The sequence below is a fragment of the Daktulosphaira vitifoliae genome, unplaced genomic scaffold, assembly GCF_025091365.1.
Source record: "Daktulosphaira vitifoliae isolate Bord-2020 unplaced genomic scaffold, ASM2509136v1 Scaffold_2, whole genome shotgun sequence".
Taxonomy (NCBI): domain Eukaryota; kingdom Metazoa; phylum Arthropoda; class Insecta; order Hemiptera; family Phylloxeridae; genus Daktulosphaira; species Daktulosphaira vitifoliae.
Window position 1 is genome coordinate 26,463,963 of NW_026099573.1, and position 24,738 is coordinate 26,488,700.

The 24,738-nt window shown below is 25.5% G+C and overlaps 2 protein-coding genes and 1 long non-coding RNA gene across 7 annotated transcripts; 1 reads left to right on the top strand and 2 right to left on the bottom strand.

Moving 5' to 3' along the window:
• LOC126899224 (uncharacterized) lies at nucleotides 1-2,571 on the top strand. The gene is made up of 3 exons (XR_007702521.1): nucleotides 1-97; nucleotides 806-990; nucleotides 1,622-2,571. It is a non-coding gene; the product is annotated as an uncharacterized LOC126899224 (long non-coding RNA).
• An 8,551-nt stretch (nucleotides 2,572-11,122) lies between these two features.
• On the bottom strand, nucleotides 11,123-13,921 carry LOC126898615 (uncharacterized). Of its 5 annotated transcripts, none has more exons than XM_050672852.1 (6): nucleotides 13,755-13,921; nucleotides 13,445-13,524; nucleotides 12,231-12,545; nucleotides 12,012-12,066; nucleotides 11,552-11,691; nucleotides 11,123-11,457 (listed from the first exon to the last, which is right to left on the bottom strand). In XM_050672852.1, the coding sequence occupies exons 2-6, from the start codon at nucleotides 13,517-13,519 to the stop codon at nucleotides 11,392-11,394; spliced, it is 651 nt and encodes a 216-aa protein (XP_050528809.1). In that variant the 5' UTR covers nucleotides 13,520-13,524; nucleotides 13,755-13,921; the 3' UTR covers nucleotides 11,123-11,391. The 5 variants fall into 5 exon arrangements, with proteins under 5 accessions (XP_050528809.1, XP_050528808.1, XP_050528806.1 ...); XM_050672851.1 differs by having other exon boundaries at nucleotides 12,231-12,560; XM_050672849.1 differs by having other exon boundaries at nucleotides 12,231-12,560; nucleotides 13,445-13,534; nucleotides 13,755-13,895.
• Nucleotides 13,922-19,347: 5,426 nt separating this feature from the next.
• Nucleotides 19,348-22,942, bottom strand: LOC126897534 (glycine-rich protein 1-like). Its single transcript, XM_050671215.1, has 6 exons — nucleotides 22,757-22,942; nucleotides 22,567-22,666; nucleotides 20,186-20,470; nucleotides 19,954-20,008; nucleotides 19,677-19,891; nucleotides 19,348-19,557 (listed from the first exon to the last, which is right to left on the bottom strand). The coding sequence occupies exons 2-6, from the start codon at nucleotides 22,657-22,659 to the stop codon at nucleotides 19,504-19,506; spliced, it is 702 nt and encodes a 233-aa protein (XP_050527172.1). The 5' UTR covers nucleotides 22,660-22,666; nucleotides 22,757-22,942; the 3' UTR covers nucleotides 19,348-19,503.
• Between the last annotated feature and the right edge of the window lie 1,796 nt (nucleotides 22,943-24,738).

Sequence of the window (24,738 nt, forward strand, 5' to 3'; positions counted from 1 at the left end):
TCCGGTGGCTTTCAACCGTTCACATTATGAGTACACACGTTATTCGTTGCCGGTGCGCGTACGACGGTGTTGTTGAATAGATTGGACGTGAAAAATTGTAAGTACAAAAATTGTTCATTATTTTTAGTAGATATGCGATCGATTCGCGTATTGTTTTTAACATGTTACAACATTTGTTAGCGGTTGCATTTGTCCAGNGTTTTTAACATGTTACAACATTTGTTAGCGGTTGCATTTGTCCAGATTCAAATGAATTGTCGGTAAATAGTACTTACCAAATACTAACCAATAAAATACCTGAATGATATAATAAGTATTTTGTAAACAGCTGTGACGATTGGCTTTCCGCGTACAATCATAACAGCCGAACCGAACACTTTCACTTAGACATTTCGATAAAAAAAATTATCAACGTTTCATAAGTTAACTTTACGCATATTTTGTAAGGAAATTAATTACTATATACGTTTCATTAATTGTTTGTTGTTAAAATGTACAGAGTATTTGATAAATAATAACCTAACGTAATAATAATCATAGTATTCCTCGACAATTAACAATCGTACTTCGGTTTAATTTACCGTCATTGAATATTTTATAGTCCAACAAGTGCAAGAAGTTAACTATGGTGATTATTTTCATAATAAACGTGTTAAGTAAAGCTGATGGTTTTAATGCTAATGCACTTAAATATAACAGTTTAAGTATTATTTAAAAAATAAAGCAATTAATACATTTTTTTAAAATTAATTTGATTTTAATTTGTATTACCCAATAAATAAAGATTTCATAATATCTTTTACAGGAAAACGTTGTTTTAAATCAATTGGTAGTTGTGTAATATCTCCGAGTCTAAAATAAATTCGAGAGGACCAGCCGTGTATTTTCAAACAATTTTAGGGAGAGGGTTTGAAAATTTCGATTGAAGAACATAGTAAAAAATTGTCTTATTTTTATTCCTCCTTTAAAATTATTAGTGTTTCTTGAATCGTAAGTAGTTTTTGAATTAAAAAAATATATTCTTCTAAAATATAAAAATGTCTCTAATTGCGACGTTGGTATGGTTCACGGTATATGTTTAGTTATGTTTTTGGCTTCAGTTGGGTTTTGAAAAATACCCCTTAAACAACGCCTCTGGAAAGGATTAAATATATTTTCCTCCTACCTAAAAATAATGTAACATTCCATTGTAAATATTTTTTTTCTGAATATTTAAATGTTGATTTAAAATTTTTATAATTCTTAATCTCTTCGATTACACCAATAAAAAACACATAGTTATAAGTGAACCAATGCCTTTAAAAATATAGTCTTTTAAAGTGCTTTACTTAATTCATACCACTGAACATTTACCTAATGAGTTTTGATGAAATACATTAAATAAAGAGAAAAATTTTAAACTAAAAGTTAATAACCCATCATTTGAATAAATGTAATGTCAGTCTGAATTTTTTAAACAACGTGATATTTATCATTGGATTCATTAAATAACTGCATTGAAATATATTAATTTTTTAATTATTAAAAACAATAATCTCGAAATCAATATTTTATTATTATGATCTCTTCAGCTCTATGTACTCCAATTATGTTATTGTAAAAATAATGTCGATTTTTCCAGTTAAAAACGTTCATAACCATTGAAGATGGATAATAAAGGGTTCAGCGGAAAATGTTGTACTACTTCGATGGAGATGAAACGCCCTCCAGCTATTGATCCAGAAAAGGCCACTTCTAAGGATAAAAAATGCCCGGCTATATGTCCTCGGACTCCTTCACCATGGCATCCAGACAAAACGCGATACGTAATCATCCTATTAGTTGCTACAGTCACATGGACAATATTGGGATTTGCTATGGTTTTTCTTCATATTTTTTAAAGCTGTTTTGTGTACGTCACAAACGTTTTGAACATTTTATCATAGTTTCCAACCCAATGATAATAATATAATTTTCACTGTTGATAATTAAGTATTCAAACGCAGTTTAAAATGTAATCTATATTAATCATTTTGGGTTTAAGTTAATCATTACCGCAGGAAATATCTTTTATGTTAAAATGTTATACGATAAAATGGAATATGATGATAGCTTTAACAAGCAAGGTTTTTTTTAATGTGAATACACCGTTTATTACCCATTAATTTAAAAAAGAAATTATGTACCTTTTCGACAATAAAATAATAATATACTGCTGTAAATATAAACCGTTTATTGGTAAGATAACGCACAGTCTTTAAAAACCTTATTTTTTTAGTTATAAAAGTTATCTTTATTATTGTTATTATTTATTCAAATTATTATTAAAGTTGTACCTTTGTTCAATGTTAATTTTTTATTTTTATAAAAAAAAAAAATAAACAAATTCAAATAAACAGTATTATAAATAGTTTTTTTTTTTTTTTTTAATTAAAATATAAGCATTAGTTTTTTATTAATACTTTAATGATGTAATATTGTAATAATAAATTACTTTTAGTAATAAATAATTCACTAATGTGAGTTTATGTAAATTTTAAACAATTAAAATAATGAATTCATGAAAAATATGTTTACCTGTACTTTTTACCAATACCAACTTAGAGTTAAACTAAATTACTTCGTAATATTACTTTAAATATAAATTTCTACATCAATAATAATATATTATTATAAAATGAAGTATCAATAAAATAAAAATGTATATTAGATAATTATAATCTACAATAAATAAATTTTTCATGTTATATATTTATCAAATTTAAATAATTACCCTCACGTGGCTTGACCATAAACATAAAATAATTTTTGAAGAAAAAAATGTTTACTATGTTTAAAATAATTTAATATGATTTATATTAATAAATATATAAAAATAACCATATTTATTTATTATTATATTACATTGTTCACGAGAACAGAGGATAGAAATGAATTGTAAGATGAAGTATTCTAGTACTAATGATCGTAGATAAGATAAGAGGAAATTGGCTTGGATAGTTTAGTCATCTTATGAAGAGAAAACTCGGAAGCTATAAGAATGATTATGAAAATTAAAATTGAAGAAAGAAGAGAAATAGGTAGTTAGATGTAATTGGGGGTGATAGTAGGACTGCTAATGTAAATATAGATGAGATGGGAGATCGCATTAAGTGGCGGTTAAGGATACAAGTGACTAACCTCAAGTAGTTAGAATAAAGACGAGGTAAAAAAGATATTATATATCTTTTGATTCATTAAACAATTAGCTTTGTAGGGTTTTCAAGGTTTAGAACACACCTTGTGCATCTGTTGTATCGACCAAGTGTATCATGTACTATTACTAGATAATAAATAAAAACTTCAAAGTATGTCAATTATTATTTTTAATCTTATAAAGTTTATAAATAAATTATCATTATAATCTTATTTAATTCATTTCTTATTCCATGTATTAGTAAAAATAATAAAAATAAATTATTTTTAATTATGCATATGGTTAATTATTATATATCAGTGATTCTCAGTCTATGTTGCGTGAGAAGTTATCAGAAAGTAAACAAAAAAATTTTGTTTTATATAAAATATAGAAATTATTTTCAATATTGAGTAATACTTGGCTTACTTAATTAACCAAATAGTATCGCAAGTTTTCAGTTCCTTAATAAAATATTACATACATCTAAATTAACATACAAAGTTATCTGTTATTAAACTTCAATTACTTATAAAGTACAAATAATTTCGGAATTATTTGATTTTTTATTTTTTTCCTTATATTTCTATATTTACCAATTATTAAGTATTTTTACAGTAAATCCTTTATATTTTATAGGGATTTTAATATAGAGATATTTAATAAATAATTATTCAGTTGGATATGATTTTGAAAAAATCTATTATGATAATTCTTTAAACTAAATTCAATATTTAAATTGAAACAGCAAAAATAAAATAAGGTAAATATAGTATTTGCCTTATTAAAATTAAACTACATTTTAACCGAGGTCAAAATTGTATTCAAATTATTTATTCAGTCTGGATTGAAGATGTTTTATACCGTCTTAAAAACAATGCGTTATATCAGTGATAGAAAGCATAACATGTAGGTCAAAAAAAAAAATTCCGAAATACAATTATTGGATTCATAAATTATATACAACTTGTCTATTTATATAACAAAATTAACAAGTTAAGCGAGTACGAGTAAAACTGTTAGCATCAAATTAAATCAATATGGATTTATAATCGTACTTTTTAAATATCACTTACGAATATTCGCAACTAAAATAATATATTTTATCACTATATAATACAAGAAAACTTATTGATTTTTGCCAAACAAATTTAAATATTATACACATTGTATAATATTTAACAGAAAAAAACTAATACACCCTTTTATTAAAGGACAAAGATAGTAATATACATATTAAATGACTGTAATACAGAATATATAAGGAACATAAAAAAGATAGTTTAATTACTATTTACAGAATTACAATAGTGACTTAGATTAAGTATGCATCTGTCAATTACTATACCACCCAACTAACCTTCTAAAAATTCTAGATCTCATCTACAATAAATGGATTCGATTAACCAAAGATAATTTTTTGACTAATTCAGTGATTATTATCTTAAGTTACACAGAAAAATCTATTTTCCAAAAAAAAGATGATAATCTATTTTTAACACTGTATAAAACGTTCAACTATATTAAGTTCTATAGCTAAACATATCCTTTTTAATAAATGACTCTAAGAAACCTTTGCCGACATATCGACAATATCACTAAAAAAAGTGGCAATCTAAGAGATATAAAAAATTACAAATGAGATGTCTGAAAAACTTTGGGACGATGCACTAAACTTTAAGAAGCATAAATGTAAAAAATAAATGCTAATTGGGCATTAATACCCTGGATGAAAAAGTCATTATTATTCTAGCAAGAATTGGATACATCTTTCTGTATTATCATGCCTTATTTCAAAAATTAAAAATTAATCTGTGATACATTCTCTCAATACAAAATATCATCATTGTCTGCTCAAATTACTCAAATATCGTAATTATTTTAGAAAATTATTCCTCGAAAGAAACACTTAAAAAAGAAAATAGAATGACGATATGTCAGTTATTTACAGACCTTGATTTAGCTAATTAAATGCATACAACATTTATTAAATATTTATTCGCATAACATTATGAAAATAATTATTAAAATTTATAAATTCTAAAAATAGCATTATTTTTAGTGATTTAAGTCTTTTAAAGAAAAAAAAAGTTAAATGAAAAAAATCGTTTTATATGTTATATTAAATAACAATTCGATATAATAATAAATATATTAATTATGATAAAATTATTTTTTAGCTATTTAGAATATTATTAGTAATTTGTATAAATATAAATATATCTATATTTAGCTCATCTTAGAATTTATCTCCGGAGTGATGCTTAAGAGGTTGGAGCTATACTTTCAATTTATCTTAAATCATATTTGTTGTTGTTATTATTTTTACTATTATCGCTGTTTTTGTTTTTATCATTGTCATTATTATTACTGTTTCTTTTATTTTTGTTTTTCATTAAATATGAAAAATACTGATTAGAAATTTATTATAACTTTTGACATAAATAATTTTGCAATTTGATTAACTTTTTATTAATATTTTTTGTGTAAAAGCCACTAAAATCGTACTAAAAAAAAAAAATAATACATAAAAGGTAATAATAAAAAAAGAGTTAAAACAGTTTTCCTGAAACGATAAAAATGTATTATATTGTTTTTTTGCACTAAGCCATTAATATAAAAACTATTAAACTTTTATGATCTGATTCTTAACATAACTTTTTCTTTAGCATCATTTTCTCTTTATCATTTTACTATTGTACCTCCTTATTATAGAATGGCTATCTGTATGTTAAGGATAATTTACATTTAAAAGGGCATTTTTGGAATTAGTTTCCAAAGGGTATATCTACCCTAGACATTTTTTTTTTTGCATAATAATTTATTTATTACATATAATCAATCAATCAATCAATATGTGTAGGAGTGAGCGTATCCACGGAGAATGGTGTTAGTTTATGATGTGTTTTATTCTATCTACCAAGGAATAATTTGGTTTATTATGTAAGTAGGAGGGGGTTGATTCACCTTCTTTCCACCACCATATATTAATTAACGTCAAGTTTCGCCCCCTGATCATAGGTGATGTATTATGAGGTTGTGGTGATGGGGGTAGGGGTGCAATATTGTCTAAATTACACTTCTTGCTTTCTTTCACCTACTAATATTTTTGAAAAAACGAAATATTATCCTAGAAACTGTATTTTATTTGTTTATTTATGTCATTAATATATTATTATTATTTGTGACACATATTTTATTTTAATTGATAGTAACAATTTGTAAAAATTATGTAAAAAACAAGTAACTTCACGTGAATTAATATTTCTTATTTAAGATAGGCAAATCGAAATGTAAACACGGATATGTAGCACAATTGCCTATACCTAAATCCGTTAAATTTTATTTATCAGTAAATGTTTTTAAAAATATTTTAGGTAGGTGATATATTTTGGACAACATTTTTCATCGGGCTAAATATTTTTTTTACTCGAAGAAAATTTCTAAAAAACATCAAATACGAACTGTCCTGTGGCGCTGAAACCCTTAATACATTAATAATATAATATTTCTTCTCCTCCATGATACATGAAATATTCAACTTAAAAATTATATGAAAATAAATTGATTACCTTGAAAGATAATACTTCATGATTTAACAGGAGACTGTTTTTACAGTTCGTACACTCACTTTATGCAAATTTACAATCTACTGCAGTCGATAAAAAATGTATTTTTACACTTTTCTATAATAGACGTAATATTATTGTTTTTTTTTTAATATGTTTGATCTTTAATAAATTTTTTTGTGCAATTACAGCCAAAAACGATGATGTATTTGATTCTATCTGAAAAGTAAAGAATATGACAGTATTTCAAAACTGTATCTACATTATTAATAAGTATGGAGAACAGACACTCACTTTTGTTAGCAGCGACACGTTATCTGATATACTGAATGTACAAGGCACACAGGACCCAAACCCTATACACATTGGAAATCCACTATTATTAGTCCTCTGATGCAGCACGTAGACATGGGTGGGCCTGGATGAGCCTGGCCCCCCTTAGATTTAATGTGGCCCAGGGCCGGCCCCCCAAATTTAAAATTCAATTATTTTTACGAATTATCAATAACGTACTAGGCCTTATATACATTGAAATTATTATTAATTTGTGATTACTATTGAGTAATACAGTTATTATTATGGCTGTATTTTCATTTTTATATTCATAGAAAACGTTATTTGAAAAAGATAACGTTCTGGACGTAATAATAAATGGAATAGCAGTTACTCCAAACGTGGTTGTAGGTAATTTTTTTTAACTCTGGTCCAACAAATGATAACAAACTATCAAACTACGTCAAAAGATCACAAATCGTATCTAGTCGATGACATTACCCTCAAAAATTGAAAAAAATTCCCTTGTTCCCCGTAAATGGGGGAAACCTCCAAAAAAATTACAAATATTAAAGCTAATGTAATGTACTTTATTATGGAAAAAAAATTTGGGACTTGCGAATTGAGCTAAAAGTTATGGTAATAAATTTATTATTATTTTTTTTTATTATAAACTTTCACTTTATAGGACAAAAAAAAGTAGGTTAAAAATTATTACTTTTAACATATTAAAAATCAATAATAACTTGAAAACAATTAATTATAAAAAATATATAATATATAAGTAAAAAAGAATTACTAATCTGGATATAATTAAGGAAGTAGAAGTTGTTGTTGCTTTTGTAATTATCAACCAATTTTTTAGAATTAAACACTATCTACAGATTTGCATCGAAGCGTTTCTTATGATAGTGATTTTAATCACTGTCAGATTAAATCTATACTGGACCCAACTATGCTACGTCCTCACTGTGCCACGACCTCACTGTGCTGGGTTTTTTTTATATTTATCTGTTCATTACCATCAGTCATACTCAATGACTGTCTGAAAAATTCATCTATTGTTTTTTTTATTATAAACTTTCACAAAAATCAACCATAAAGGATTAACAAAATAGGTAAAATGTGTCATTTTTCATATTTTTAACATATTAATAATTAAAATCAGTATTAACTTAAAACAATTTTTTAAAATTAAACACTATCTAAAAATTTGTTTAATGTCAATACTTATTTTTTAATAATATATAATTCTATCAAAACTTAGAAGTGATAGAAAAAGTCTAATTAGAGATTTAAAAAGAGCGCGAAAAGTTAAAAAATAAAAGTATATTTTTGTTTATTATAATTTCTTTGCATAATAATGGTAATTAGTGTAAACCAATAGTACTTAGTATTAAGGGTATAATAAATTAGTAGTAATATGTACTTAGGGAGCAGAATAATAATAATTGGTAATAAAGGGAGAGAAAAATAGTATCTAAGGGTAATTAATATTTAAGGGTGTATAATAAAGAGGAATTAGGGGACATACTAAAAGTTAGAGGAGATTGGTAATTAAGGGGTATACTAAAAGAGTAGTTAGGGGAGTTATTAATTAAGGGGATGCTAAAAATAATACTTAGGGGGAAATATGTAATTAAGGGGGTATACTTAAGAGAAAGTTAGGGGGAGTTGGTAATTAAGGGAGTACACTAAAAGAGTAATCAGGGGGAAATATGTAATTAAGGGGTATACTAAAGAGAAAGTTAGGGGGAGTTGGTAATTAAGGGAGTATACTAAAAGATTAGTTAGGGGGAAATATGTAATTAAGGGGGTATTTTTATTATTTTGTCTTCACGGTGAAAACAGACATCAAAGTTAGTAAAAAAAATACGATTTTTGTAAAAAAATTCTTTTTTATATTTTTAACTTTATAATACTATAACTTATTGAAAAGCGTATGGATCAAAATAATTTTTCTATGAGAAATACTATTTTTTAATAATCTCTTTTTCATTCGACATACTTTATCTTAATCATGATATTAATAAGGAACTAGGAGATTATGTAGCTTTTGGAATAATCCACCAATTTTTTTAAATTAAACACTATCTAAAGATTTGCATTGAAGCGTTTTTTTTTTTTATAGTGATTTTAATCACTGTCAGATATCATTATACGTGATCCAACTATGCCACGTCACCACTATGCCGCGACCCCCTGTGCTGGGTTTTTTATAATACTGTAATAATTAGTATACTTTATACGAAAACAATTTGTTTTTAACCAATCAATGGTAAAATTTTGAACTTGTAAGATTCATAGAATGGGATACTGTCTAAGGAGGAGTGGATGGAGCCCCCCCCCAAAACCTTTTCATGGGAAACAAATTATGGTAAATGATACAAGGGCCCAAAATTGTTGGCCCCTCCAATAAATATTTTCTGGCTACGTGCCTGCTCTGATGATGAGGAAACTTATGAGCACTATTTGCATATGCCCCCAGCTTAATAACTGTGATATTTTGTATATATAATAATAATTATAATTATTATTGCCCTTAAATAAAGGACTTTATGTTGTTCTTTATTTCTAATTATTAGAAAAGATAAGATTACCAAAACCACCATCAAACTCAATAAATAAGAACACAAAAATGATAGGCAAAACTATATTAACGTTAAAACGATAAAGAAATCATAAAAATGTATATCAAGTTATCAAAAAATGATTAATGTTTATGCTATTTAAAAAATAAACAATCCCTCAATAAAATAAATATTATTGTAAAGATTAGTGTACATTTTTTTTATTAGAAAAATAGTCTGTACATAAAATTTACAACAAGTTTTTTTTTTACTTATTCAATTACATAGCATTAGTAGCGTTAAAGGAAGTCACCCATTGATAACAACTCAATTAGTTTTAGCTAAAGCTGTATTCTAGTTATGATTTTATTGTTGTTGTTATTTACGTTTAACTCTACATAGTTGGTTTAAGGTACATTTTTTTAATTAAAGGGTTTGTGTTTATAATAAGTTTTGAGTTAAATCTAGTATATTGTAATATAGTAAATCAACAGTTTTGATGTTTAAATCTTTGTGTAGGTTATTATTCGTTACATACCAAAGCACACCAGTTAACACTCGTTATGTTATATTTTCAAAGGCTTGTATTGGTTGAATGTTAGATGGTTTAGCTGGTCCTCATATTTGGATACCATAAGACCAGATTGATTTGATTATTGACTGATAAATAGTAGTATTTAATTTGTGTTAAAAAATTAAAGTTAAAAAATATCCTCTAATATTTTTATTTATAAAAAAATCGATTTCAAAATTTGAGATTATCCAATAATATTATGTTTATTGTTATACTTTTATCAAATTTTATTGTCCAAGTAAAATTGCTATCAAGTTTTTGTCTTAGATTAAATTTGTTTTTATCCAGTATTTCATTCATTCATATAGTATTCATTTATAAACTATAGAATAAATATATATTTAACAACTTTTTAATTCATAATTTTAATTTAGTTATAGTTATTTTACTTAAAATGTTTGATTTCTAATGTCTCATAAATTTAACTAGATAGTTTTCAAAAGTTAATAGCGTTGGTAATTTGTTTTATTTATTGTAATAAATGAAAAAAAATATATAATTATCCTTTAAACTATATTTTAGTATATTATCAGTCATATGTTACCTTTAAAATTTATTCTTAAGAAAATTTAATTTTTTTTTACAATAAACTTGATATTTACAACAGTTTATAAAAATAAATTAAATTTTAATCTATACGTTTAAACAAAAATATCTTTATTTAAACGAAAAATTAGAGATTTGAAGAATACTTAGACCTTGCGTGTGCTTCATTTGCGCTATATTTACTATTTAAATAAATGTAGAAATGTAGAAATTAGGATATTAATTTTATAAAAAGTAAATAAATATATTTAATAAAATTTCAATAAAAAGTATAAATAATTTTTTATTAATAATCTATTATTATTATAAGAAATAATCTTATTATTTTTTAGTTACAGTATTATTTATATTAGATAAATATTATTTATTGCTAATTAATTAATTTTAACAAAGTAACTATAAATAATTATATAATTGGGTAACATTAATTTAAACAAAAGTAAATTTATAACAACCAACCAAGAACAAAAAATAATAATAATAATAAATGAATTGTATAAACGATATTGCAACAGATTTTATTGACTTTTAAGTCAACATTTTAAAATATCTAATTTCACACATTGTTCTATAGGTAATCATCATTAATCTGTAAATATTTTATAATTATAGTAATCATCAGATTTTGTGATCAAGGGAACAAATTTTGGTGTGGTCGGTTATCTTCTGATATGATATAAGTAATATTAAAATAATAAAAGTATTTTATTTAAAACTCTTTTTTTCTCCTGGCAAAAGATTTTGGGTTGACTTTAAAGCTGATATAGGAATCTGAAATAAATAAAAATGTGATAAGCACAAAGAAAACTAAAACATTTTTAGGACTATATTTAATTGAATAATTATTTTTTTAATTGTTACTTACAGCAAATATTTGATCATAGTTCTTTTGTACTATTGATCCTGGTCCTGCATTAGCTGTCACTCCTGATTGTACATGGTCATTGCTAGCCATTGCTACACGGCCATTGACGCCATCAGAAACAATTGCAGCTTTGCGTACAGCTAAAATAAAATAAACATACAGATATTTCTTAAGGACTAATAACTAGGACCCGGTAGTATATTAATTTATATATTTTGTTTGAGCCACTTTAAAGGGACCTACGTTTGTACAATTTTATCGTAGGAATATATAGTAACGTAGAAATACCCCCGCCCCAAACTTTAATCTCGGTAACAACTAATTACTAAGATTTCATGTCAATTAATAAACATTTGTACTGGCCTATGATGTGTTCAGAATATCTTAACAAAATTTATAAATACTTATACTCCCGAGCCCTATTTACACCATTCAGATGGTTCAGTCTTATTTTTCATACCGGTTGGTTTTTGATTAAGATATGTGTTCACGGATTGCAAAACATCGATGGGAATCTAAAAAGTACAACAACAATTTCAACTTTATACTTTGAAAATCATTAATATCTCACAAGTCACGATAATATTTATTTATAAGATTTTTAAGATTTACTTTTATGATTAGTTAACTATATTCATAAAACTTGTAATATGTACATCATGCTTATTTTTTTACTTACAGAAAAAATCCTTTTGTAGAAATCTTGTTGACCAACTACACCACTTTGTGCATTTTGTCCAGCAACCCCTAGTGACTCTACACCATATCCGTACCCATATTTTACTTTATTATCAATGCCTGGCATTCTAACATTGGTCCCTACAGCACTAGCTCCAACTCCATCCACACCATAACGAGCACCGGCACCTAGTCCACTACCTCCGGCCGAGGCAACAGCACCTTTATCAGATAGACCAGCAGAAGCTTGAAAATCTCCAAAAGAAGCCGAAACAGTATCTCCGTTCTTTTTTAACTCGCCTGGCAACATTATTTCCTGTGATAAAAATGACTATTTTAAATAATTATACATCACCTGTCAAAAAAAAATTAAACTATCTATTTTATTTCTTAATTTTCATTAATGTGTCAACAAATAGATTTTACTGTTTTTATTTTTTTTTCTATTTTAGTGTACATTATAATTATTATATAATATTACGGTATAATGAGTACTGTAATGAGTCAAACGTTCAAGCTATTTTACGCTACTCATTTTTATAATATAGTTTGAATTTCAAAATTAATTTTAAAACTTTTAATTTTAAATAAAATTTTTTTAAAAATTAATCGATGAAAAAAGTAATTTTTTAACTTAGATATTTTGACGCCGGGTCTTAAGAAATCAAATGTTATTGGAAATTATAAGTTAACAACTTCTTATTTTGAATTGTTTAATCCTTTCCATTACTCATTGATTTGTAGTATATAATGTGTATATTATTTATTATTCTCTTTATTATACTTAGCTATAATACCTTGTCTTTTGGTGCAGCCAAAATAACAGCTACGGTAGTCGCGAAAATCAACGAAAATAGGNTTTATAATTATTATATAATATTATGGTATAATGAGTACTGTAATGAGTCAAACGATCAAGCTATTTTACGCTACTCATTTTTATAATATAGTTTGAATTTCAAAATTAATTAAAAAACTTTTCAGTTAATTTTAAAGTAAATTTGAATAAAAATTTTTTTTAAATTAATCGATGAACAAATTAATTTTTAAACTTAAATATTTCGACACCGCGTTTTAAGAAATCAAATGTTAATGGACATTATAAGTTAACAACTACTTATTTCGAATTGTTTAATCCTTTTCATTACTTATTAATTTGTAGTATACAATGTCTATATTATTCATTATACTCTTTATTATACTTAGCTATAATACCTTGTCTTTTGGTGCAGCCAAAGTAACAGCTACGGTAGTCGCGAAAATCAACGAAAATAAGATGAATTTATTCATATTTCCTAAAACCAACTATGAATTAATAAAAAAAAAAAGAGACACTGCATTAAACACCTCAGATACACGGAAGTATAATATAACACGGATATGTTTTTGTAAGTACAATGCACACTTTTCAGAATGATACATATCTACATTAATCAGTACTTCCGTGTGACCAGGACTAGAATGTTATGAAAAGTTTATAATAAAATTTTAATATAACTTTGTAGGTTACTTGTTTCTGACTTACTTTTGTATTGTGTACGTCGACAGTTATAAAAACAATAATTTTTGAAAATCTATTTTTCATAGACTAACTTATCTAAACTATCGACAGATTTTGAACCAATATTAATTGTAGCATCTACTTAAATAATACTTGTCTGAATAAATATTTTTATTACGCAACTAACCGTACAAAAGAGGGGAAGTATTAGTTTTCATACGTGTATTTTACGTCCTTCTAATTACGTGCGTCGGAGGTACAAGGCTATCGCGTTTTTTACCACCACCATAGATTTGATCCTTATTGGTCAAAACAGAGAGAAGTACTATAGAGGAAACTAGCATACATACAATAATATGGAACTCATTATCAATATTTCCTTTACACCACTAAAACAAAAAATAAAAATCTAATGATAATATACAGCTCTAGTCTAATATAATGATGTTCGGCTTGAAAAAGGCACAACTATTTTCAAGAGTTTACTAATATCAAATATTCAGTAAATATAATTTCTGGTCAGAGAACTTTAATACTAAAATACATAGTTNGAATAAATATTTTTATTACGCAACTAACCGTACAAAAGAGGGGAAGTATTAGTTTTCATACGTGTATTTTACGTCCTTCTAATAACGTGCGTCGGAGGTACAAGGCTATCGCGTTTTTTACCACCACCATAGATTTGATCCTTATTGGTCAAAACAGAGAGAAGTACTATAGAGGAAACTAGCATACATACAATAATATGGAACTCATTATCAATATTTCCTTTACACCACTAAAACAAAAAATAAAAATCTAATGATAATATACAGCTCTAGTCTAATATAATGATGTTCGGCTTGAAAAAGGCACAACTATTTTCAAGAGTTTACTAATATCAAATATTCAGTAAATATAATTTCTGGGCAGAGAACTTTGATACTAAAATACATAGTAATGCTGTATAACGTGATCAAAATTAAAAGTACATCAATTTTCTTAAAAAAAAGAAAAATTACAATTACCACCACATGATTTTAATATGAGTAGAAAACTTTTAAGTGTTCATAATTATTTATTTATAAATGTTTACATGTTCTAATGTCTACTACTTTTAGAGCCTGTTTACTAGTATTGAATAATTGAGATTGTTTAGTATACAGTAAATATGTTTAAATAATTGGTAAATATCATCATAAGAATCGATATTCTAGTTTGTATACAAACAAACCAAAATAACGTATGGCATTTATTTATTTTACATATTAAATCAACAATTAGGCAAATGAAAACTAATAGTTATATACTTTTTTAAATAGCAGACTTCAAATATGCATATTATATTTCTAACTTATTATAATTTCGATACAATTAATAGATAAACCCTTGTATGTAAAAATATATTGCGTAGTGTTCATTTAAAAACGTACTAATTATTTGAAAACAGTGGAAGTCAGTCATAAATAATTTAATTTAATGCATAAATAAAATATTACTGGCTTCTATTCGCGTTATATTTTAATTTTACTGTTGTAGAATACTCGCTCGGCTCCTGTCTCTTCTCAATAATTTTCATATTAAAATAAACAACATAAAATTTCATTTGTTAAATTATTTGATATTTTAAGTCTTTTTTATTAATGAAGAAATGTAGACGACTTGGTTCATTTCGATAATATATAAAATAAATATAAAAAATAAGCAAACACCATTTGTATTTTAATTGAGCAATAGATGCATACGATATTACCAATGCGAATAATAAGACAATCTTTTAGTAATGTAAAATAACAAGTATAGAAATATTTAAATAACAGCAAAATATAAACTGAGTATCAAAAAAAAGATAAATTTTATTGTAGCATAAATAATTTAAACTTAATATTCAATTATTGAATTTGAGTTTTTAAATATGTAACATGTAAATTATATCACAGTAAATATTATAACACGATATTTAAATTAGAAATATATCTAATTAAGTATTTATTCATTTTGATTATTTGATTAAGGAAACTTTTGAATAGGTTTATATACATAACATTTAGGAGTTTGCCAGCGCACATTAAATCCTAACTTGTTATTTTGGGTGTGCTTAATTACTGGATTATCCAATAAAAATTCATTCTTATTGATATTCTATTTTTTTTCTATAGCAACATAAATCTGAGTGGGGAATATTTTTCACAGTACTGCCACTTAGTCAAAATAATTTATCATTAGTTCACAAAATAAAATATAAATATAAATATATCACTTACTTTTACACAAATTATCAATTAACAATTAGGAAGCAGTTTCAATTGTCTCGCTTAGAGTTGTCGCTAACTACAGAAGTATACTATACCTATAAGAAACCTTTTATCTTATTTGATATTAGAACTTAAATTAAGTAAATAATGAGTCAAAGTGTGAGAAAAAAGATTAATATCCAAGAAGNATCTAATTAAGTATTTATTCATTTTGATTATTTGATTAAGGAAACTTTTGAATAGGTTTATATACATAACATTTAGGAGTTTGTCAGCGCACATTAAATCCTAACTTGTTATTTTGGGTGTGCTTAATTACTGGATTATCCAAAAAATTCATTCTTATTGATATTCTATTTTTTTTTCTATAGCAACATAAATCTGAGTGGGGAATAATTTTCACAGTACTGCCACTTAGTCAAAATAATTTATCATTAGTTCACAAAATAAAATATAAATATAAATGTATCACTTACTTTTACACAAATTATCAATTAACAATTAGGAAGCAGTTTCAATTGTCTCGCTTAGAGTTGTCGCACTCGTTCCATTGGCACTTAATATTTTTAATCATAACTACAGAAGTATACTATACCTATAAGAAATCTTTTATCTTATTTGATATTAGAACTTAAATTAAGTAAATAATGAGTCAAAGTATGAGAAAAAAGATTAATATCCAAGAAGTCCTTAAAACCTTGACTCTTCAAATCCTCGACGAAGAAGTACCAATATTTATAAATTTTTACTTAATTTATTATCAATATTCCACAATAATAAAAAATGTGGTAATCTTATTGTATAATAAAATAAGAAAAAACGCTTTGCTTTGAAAACGAATGAATATGCTCTGACTTTTAAAAATTATTTTTTAACAAAAGTACTCAGGACAAGTGCTGAAAAAATTATTGACAAAAGTCAGAAAATTTTAATCCGTCTTTTTTTACTGCCATATGAGCTTTTTTATAACGTTTTGACTATAATTTTTATTTTAAATGTTACCATTATAACGTTATTATTAATAACGTTTTTCTAGAACGAATTCTAATTTTGTCAGACGTTTATAAAATATCATAATTAATTATAACTCATTTCAGTATCAGCTAGGTAACATCTAGCATTTGATAAGTAAATAAAGTAGATTTCCAATTTTAATTTTTAGTTATTTTCTAATTTTTATTTTTATATATCGAATATAAATACTATTACAGGGAGTGTTTGAATTACTTTTCTTTCTAAAATCTAATATTTCTTAAAAGAAAAATTCATAAATAAAATGTTCTCAATTATGTTTATTGTTTATTAATAAAAAACAATCTGTAAAAAATTTGTTTACCATTATATATTGTGTTAAATTACAAATTAGCTACGATTAGCACAAAAAGAAGTCATCTAACTGCGATATTTCTACTGGTCGTTTAAGTTGTAATATAACATGATAAATAAATTTTTTAATTAAACTATGATTTATATCAAATATTATGTTTAGTAAAACATTGTAATGACGCTCTAATATTATTAATATTCAAGTATATTGAAATCACTTTTTTGGTATCACTTTTTGTGATTCAGAAATCAATTTTTAAGTCAACTAAAATTTAAATTATGGTGTTTCTACACTTTTTAAAGTTTCTTAACAACTACTAAAGAATTCGCAGATTTTTTTTATTTTTATGTTAATATTAGATAATGATTTATATATTTAATAATATTTTAATAGGGCAGGTAAAATGTATTGTGTATCATTTCTAATTTTTATATGAATTGTAGTTCATTTTACTATAACCGAAAANATTACAGGGAGTGTTTGAATTACTTTTCTTTCTAAAATCTAATATTTCTTAAAAGAAAAATTCATAAATAAAATGTTCTCAATCATGTTTATTGTTTATTAATAAAAAAACAATCTGTAAAAAATTTGTTTACCATTATATATTGTGTTAAATTACAAATTAGCTACGATTAGCACAGAAAGAAGTCATCTAACTACGATACTTCTACTGGTCGTTTAAGTTGTAATATAACATGATAAATAAAGTTTTTAATTAAACTATGATTTATATCAAATATTATGTTTAGTAAAACATTGTAATGACGCTCTAATATTATTAATATTCAAGTATATTGAAATCACTTTTTTGGTATCACTTTTTGTGATTCAGAAATCAATTTTTAAGTCAACTAAAATTTAAATTATGGTGTTTCTACACTTTTTAAAGTTTCTTAACAACTACTAAAGAATTCGCAGATTTTTTTTATTTTTATGTTAATATTAGATAATGATTTATATATTTAATAATATTTTAATAGGGCAGGTAAAATGTATTGTGTATCATTTCTAATTTTTATATGAATTGTAGTTCATTTTACTATAACCGAAAACAATATTAGTCATTTTAATAACTATATACTTTCGAAATATTTTAAAATTTTTTATCCATAATAAATACTTTTTTGTATGGTAAAAAAAATTGTTACGTAATCCTTATAATAACAGTTACAAATAAAAATTTACTCAAATATAGTTTAACGATGTGTCTGAACACATATTTATAGTATTTAATTTTGTGTGTTCTAAAAGTCTTTCAGAAATTTCAAGTCCTCCTTTTAAATTTTCAATGTCATCGTTTTTTTTTTAATGTGGGTACATCAAGTTTAAAGTGCACAAAACGATACTTCAAAATCTCATACACATAATAGTGATAATATGATTTAAAATCAATGTCAAAATAGGTTTAAATCTATNTTTATTATGGTACTGACATAATGCTAAAAATACTAAATAAGCAAAATAGCATTTGCATTATGAAATATGTAATATTAAATTTTGTATCGAGTTTATTGGTTTTCAAACAAATTTATAACTTATGAAGGTATCCCGTAAAAAAAAAATATAACTTAACATTAAATAAAGATATATTAATACTTTTAAAAATAATAATATAAATACCTATACTATTGATTAATTCATTAAAAAACTCAAATATCAAAATAATTATGGTGTTGAAATTTTAGTGTCGGTTATGGTTTCGATTTTAAAAACATTTTTTTAGGTTTCGCTTCTAACCCTTTTTGTAACCATTAATATAATAGTAATGTATATAATATTTCGCCTATCTTAGGCACAACCTATGCTATTTTGGGGAGGTTTTATGTATTATATATTTTATATAATTTTATTTATTGTAATGTTATTTGACTTAGGTAAATATTATTATTATTATTAATAGACTTTTTGTGGGGTAAAATCATCCTTGAAAAATGTTTATTTAAAATAACATAAAAATAATTTAAAAGAAAGAAGGAACTTTTTAATTTTTGACCATATCTTGCATTACAAGAAATATTTTAAATTCTGAATCAATTGTAAAAAATGTGTATAAATTTAACAAACTTAATTGTTTATTAAATTAAATAATCTATATAAATAATCTTAATAACATAGCAATAATAATCTTAAACTAATATTTAATTTTAAACCAAAATAAAAGTAGTAACTTAAATTAAACAATTTTTGTTTTCATCACATGAATAACTTATTTTTTTCCATTAAGGAGATTTTGGACTGATCTCAAAGCTGTAATGGGAATCTGAAATAAATATAATAATTATCAACATACTCTCAAAAAATAAAATAAAATATATTTCATTTTTTTATATTACATTATAAAAAAATAAATATTTCATACTAATATTTTTTTGGACTTACATTGAATACTTGATCGTAATTCTTTTGTACTACTGGGCCTGAACCTGCACTAGCACTGGCTCCAGCAACACTCACTCCAGTATTTCCGTATTCAGCTCCTGAACTAGCTGTTGCAACTGTTTCAGATACAGATACTTTATTAACATCTCCCACTTTACCAGCTGTTGCTACATAACCGTTTCCTCCGTTAGAAACAACGACAGCTTTTCGGACGGCTGTAATTAGAATTAAATTAAAACTTTAAGGCCTTATATTTCATATAATATTCATTTTATACCTGTTGGTCTTTGGTTAAGGTAAGTATTGACAGATTGCAAAACATTGATTGGGATCTGAAAAAAAAAGTTGTATAGCATTAGAATCAACATTCTATAAATCGTTTCATAACACAATAAGTTGTTTTATATTTTTGCACTAATTTATAATAATTGTATAAATTTAAGAATAAGTGCTGTATCATTTTTTACAGAGAAATCAAAGTACTTTACGCCTGCATTGGAATAACTTACAGCGAAAATTCTATCGAAGAATCCTTGTCCTGCGATGACACCTTGATGTCCAGGTTGACCAATAGAACCGACTCCGTATGCGGCTCCTTGTTTATTACCAGTACCAGCAACTCCAGCATTAGCTCCTATTCCACCAATACCGTAACCAGCGCCGGCACCTAAGCCATTACCTCCGGCCGAAGCTACAGCGCCAGTATCGGAAAGACCGGCAGAAGCTTGGAAACCTCCCCAAGAGGCTGAAACAGAATCTCCGTCCCTTTTAAATTCACCTTGTGGAATAATTTCCTATAATACACAAATTAAATTTAGAATCGTTAAAATTTTTTACTCATCTATTATGATTAATTATGAGCAATAGCGTGTTTTCACATTTCCTTTTGCCTTGTCCTAAATATATATACAATTACATTCTATTGTTTTCAGCTCTCAGCAACTTAATAATTTATACATTCAGTATTACGAACGCCTTCATTATAATTCTTAACTCAATCCAATGACAACTCTACTTATGAAATTTATTTAATCAGTTAATTTAATAAGACATATGGATATTTTTTTAATATTTAATCTCCGTAACTCACTAAACCTAAATTGAACAATAAGTATGATTGACAGAGTCAAAAACAAAAAAACTATTATAAAATCCATTATATTCTAGCACTGATATTGTTTAATTATCTTGTACTCATACTTGTCTCTGGGCAGCGTTTTAACGTTTCGTAATCTTGTGTAATAACTGTTAATCTAATAATCATTTAATGTACATTTCTAACTAAGAATGCATGTAATCTTTGCTCCGAAAGAAAATCAAAATACTTAGAGTTCTAATAAAAAAGTATTATCAAATAAATAAAAATACGAACAAAATAAAATAAAAATTGACTTCATAAGAACAGAAGCAACTAAGGGGTATTCAAGAGTATTCTCACAGTTATGTCCGAAGGAAGCATAAGAAATTTATTTCTATCCACTACAACTATATTATATATTTATTATCATCAAGGGTAATTCTTACTACTATATTCCTCTTGAGCGCAATTTCAACAATACTCTAGGAGATACTTATTATATTTAATTTCCTCTTCCCTAAAATTATAATTGTACAATAATAAATCATAACTAGTTTTTCTAAAATTTTGAAGGAGCACATTTTAAAATTGAATTGCTAAACCTCTACAAGCCACTCCATTTGTGCCAACGATGATATTATCCCGTGAAAACACCCATAAAGAGATAGCTATGATGTACTTAATCTTTGTAAAATTTAGAAAATTAGGTTTATTAATAAATAAAAGTATTTTTCAGGGTAGGATAAAAAAGGTTTATCCTCCTCAGAAATTGTATTCTAGTTGTGCTTGTGTTTACAATATGGTTGATGTACAAGTAACTTAATAACGTTATTTGAAACCTCAAATAGCACGTTTAAAACATGACTTTAAGTACATTTTAATTATTTCTGTTTAGTTGTTCGACCGACGTGGTATACCATTATTGAAAACGCTATTAGATTATAACTAGCAAAAATTCGATCATTTATGTCTAACATTCATTGATAATATAAAATACAGGTATGGTAATTTTACATGAATACAAATTGCCCACATCAAAGAGGCGTCATGGAGTTGGCTATAAAATGGTTTTCGTTGTATACACAGGCAAATTTACTTTATTAAACTAATCCCGTTAATAATGTATGGAATTTCATTATCTAAATTACATCCGATCACTATTTCTTTTTATAAATTTTTTTAAAACGGTTTAACACATGGTATTACAATATTCCTTTAAAAGATAATTTGATCGTATCACATAATGTATCGTTTGACGAATATGTTATCAGTCAATCCTACATTTGCACCATATCGTTTTCAAATAAAAAAATAGACTTTAACATGTTTGCATTTAATTACCGCCGAATTATTAATAAATTCTTTTTAGATTTGAGTATATTAATAAATTCAGACAATCCGAGCTACAAAAATTAATTGTATAAATAGTGTGATAAATACAAATATAAAGAGTAAAATTGTCATTATTTTAAGGAAATTAAAAATCACAGTAAATTTTTTTTTAAAACACTGTCATTTATAAATGATTCCAAAAAACAACGCTTTGAGAAAATTGCAGTTTTTCTAACTTTAAATTTGAATCTTTAAATTGTCACTATGATTTCTTCAACTATGGATGCCTCAAACGTATTTAGTTTATTTTATTAAAAATATATATATAAAAAAAAAGCAAGCTATATGAACAGTACACATTTTATATCATACTTTTTCAAAATACTATCAAATAAAAAGAACCTTTGAATATTTAGTATGTATAATGTTGTAATAATAATAATAATAATAATATATTCAACATGAATCGTTTATACTTACATTACTTAATTCAACTACTTTGTCTGTCGGCGCAGCTAAAGTAACAGCCATGATGGCACAGAATGACAATGAAAAAATTATCAACTTATTCATATTGAATCTAAAATAATCAAAAAAAATCACAATTATACTATAGTTATACAAATACTTGTGAAAAATAGTAAAATAATAGATGCGGCGTGCAACTTACTTTTCTATTGTATACTTAAAAAGTTTTAAACACAAAAGTCTTTGGCGAAACTACTCGTTGTATGTTACACAACTAGGGTAATTTCGCGAAAAAAATTGCACCTTAATAAATTGTAATATCTACTGTACTGCTATGGGAGCAGTTTGCGTATATACTACCTGTAAGCGACTGACCGTAAAAACTGGAGAATAAAAATATTATTATACTTTATTATTTCCTTCTAGCGATGCGCACCGGAGGTACAAGGTCAATCGTGTTCTTTACTGCTATACCACCACCAAAGTTTCAAGCCTTTCTGGTTATTGAGGAAGAGAGGACTGCGGTGGAGGTGAAACCGGCTAGGACAATGCAGGAAATCGGTAGTCGTCATCGCTTTTACCATCTCTTTGACTTTGAAACAAAGGAGAAGAAAAACCTGATGATAGTTAATGCACTTAAATATGGTTATATGCAAAGAAAACTTAAAGTGGTCGAGGAAATTCCTTTGACGATTTTGCCCGAAGCGCAATAATAAAATAACAATAAAAAAAAAGATAGGCCATTAATATATTAGTAATAATATTATGACGCTTGGTAAATTATATTAAATTATAATTCACTGATTTCGAAATGATTTGTCGAGTTCGTTGACGAAATAAGAGAAATAATAGGAACACCATATGAGTGATACAACACATGTACGTCATGTTTCTAACATACCTTTCGCTTTTCCATCTCCAATTATATCAAGGTTCCTTGTTCTCACTCAGAGACTGATAGACAGCTAAAAAAATTAAGCTTCAGAACCTATGTCCTTTGCAATAAACAACGATTCCAAAATAAAACCACCGCGATGGCCTCACTGATCGTATCGTAACTTTGCGGTGAATACTGAAAATCTGCATTCAGAATAATAATAATTATTATTAATATTGTAACAACAGCAGTATTATGTTCAAATGGTGTTTTTAAAGTGTATTAACCGTTGTTTTATTTTTTGCGATGCGGATATGTCCTACACATATTTTATAACATGTGAGCGAAACTTTTAATACACGTTGTGTCTTCTTTTTATACGTTACCAGAATACTTATTACGGAAGAGTTCTTGCACATCTTTTCCATATAAATATTAATGATGTATACTCCAGGCAATTAAAGCTGTTCAATATCTCATATATACGACAACAAAGAGCTTAATATCGTTTTGCTATAGTATTGTTTCATATGGAAATATTGATGTGTAACAAATGAAATATATTCGCTTAGAATTAATTTAACTTAATTATAATTTTAAATAAAATCACATTTCATTATTTTTGTTTATATTTTTTATAGATAACTCTCGTATTTATTAAGTGTTACGTATTATGAAAAATTCTGCAGAAAATATATTTAAAAATTACATTAAACATTTTAACTAATTCTGTTCTAGTTAATAAATATATATGAGAATCAAAATTTAAATCCTACGTACGTAACTTTTATATAAATAATACACTATTACTAGAAAAATACATTAAAAAAAATTGATTAGCATGTTTACTCCTTGGAAAAAATTTTATTTAAATATTATTGTGTACATAAAAAGATGAATCGATATAACACTATGGATTTTTAAATAAAATACATTTTAATTTATTTCAAAAGCCAAACACTTTTTTTTTTTAGTAAGAGAAATCCAAAATTTTTAGCAGACTATGTGTACAAAGTCTATATATACATTAGATAAACGCAAGTTTACACTAAAAACAGTACAAATTTACATAAGAATAAAATTAATGTAAATCTATCCATTTTCATCATTACCATTAATATAAAATTATTAGTATTATTAAAACTAGTTTTCCTAAAGAATTTTTATCAGATTCTACACCCAATCAAGATATATCAAACATACAGTCTCCAGTGTTACTTGATTAAAGTACTATAGTACTGTTTCTATCATTTTCTAACAAAAACTATATGGTAACCTCTATTTTGTTTAATTAATTATAATTAACA

What these genes read in the sequence shown, in the direction of transcription:
- LOC126897534 (XM_050671215.1), bottom strand. Translation starts at nt 22,659, where the DNA reads ATGAATAAGTTGATAATTTTTTCATTGTCATTCTGTGCCATCATGGCT. An exon ending in AAGTAGTTGAATTAAGTAAT is followed by an intron (nt 20,471 to 22,566) that starts GTAAGTATAAAC and finishes TGTGTATTATAG; the next exon opens with GAAATTATTCCACAAGGTGA. An exon ending in TCTTCGATAGAATTTTCGCT is followed by an intron (nt 20,009 to 20,185) that starts GTAAGTTATTCC and finishes TTTTTTTTTCAG; the next exon opens with ATCCCAATCAATGTTTTGCA.
- LOC126898615 (XM_050672849.1), bottom strand. Translation starts at nt 13,814, where the DNA reads ATGAAAAATAGATTTTCAAAAATTATTGTTTTTATAACTGTCGACGTA. An exon ending in TCGACGTACACAATACAAAA is followed by an intron (nt 13,535 to 13,754) that starts GTAAGTCAGAAA and finishes ATTAATTCATAG; the next exon opens with TTGGTTTTAGGAAATATGAA. An exon ending in ACTATGATCAAATATTTGCT is followed by an intron (nt 11,458 to 11,551) that starts GTAAGTAACAAT and finishes TATTTATTTCAG; the next exon opens with ATTCCTATATCAGCTTTAAA.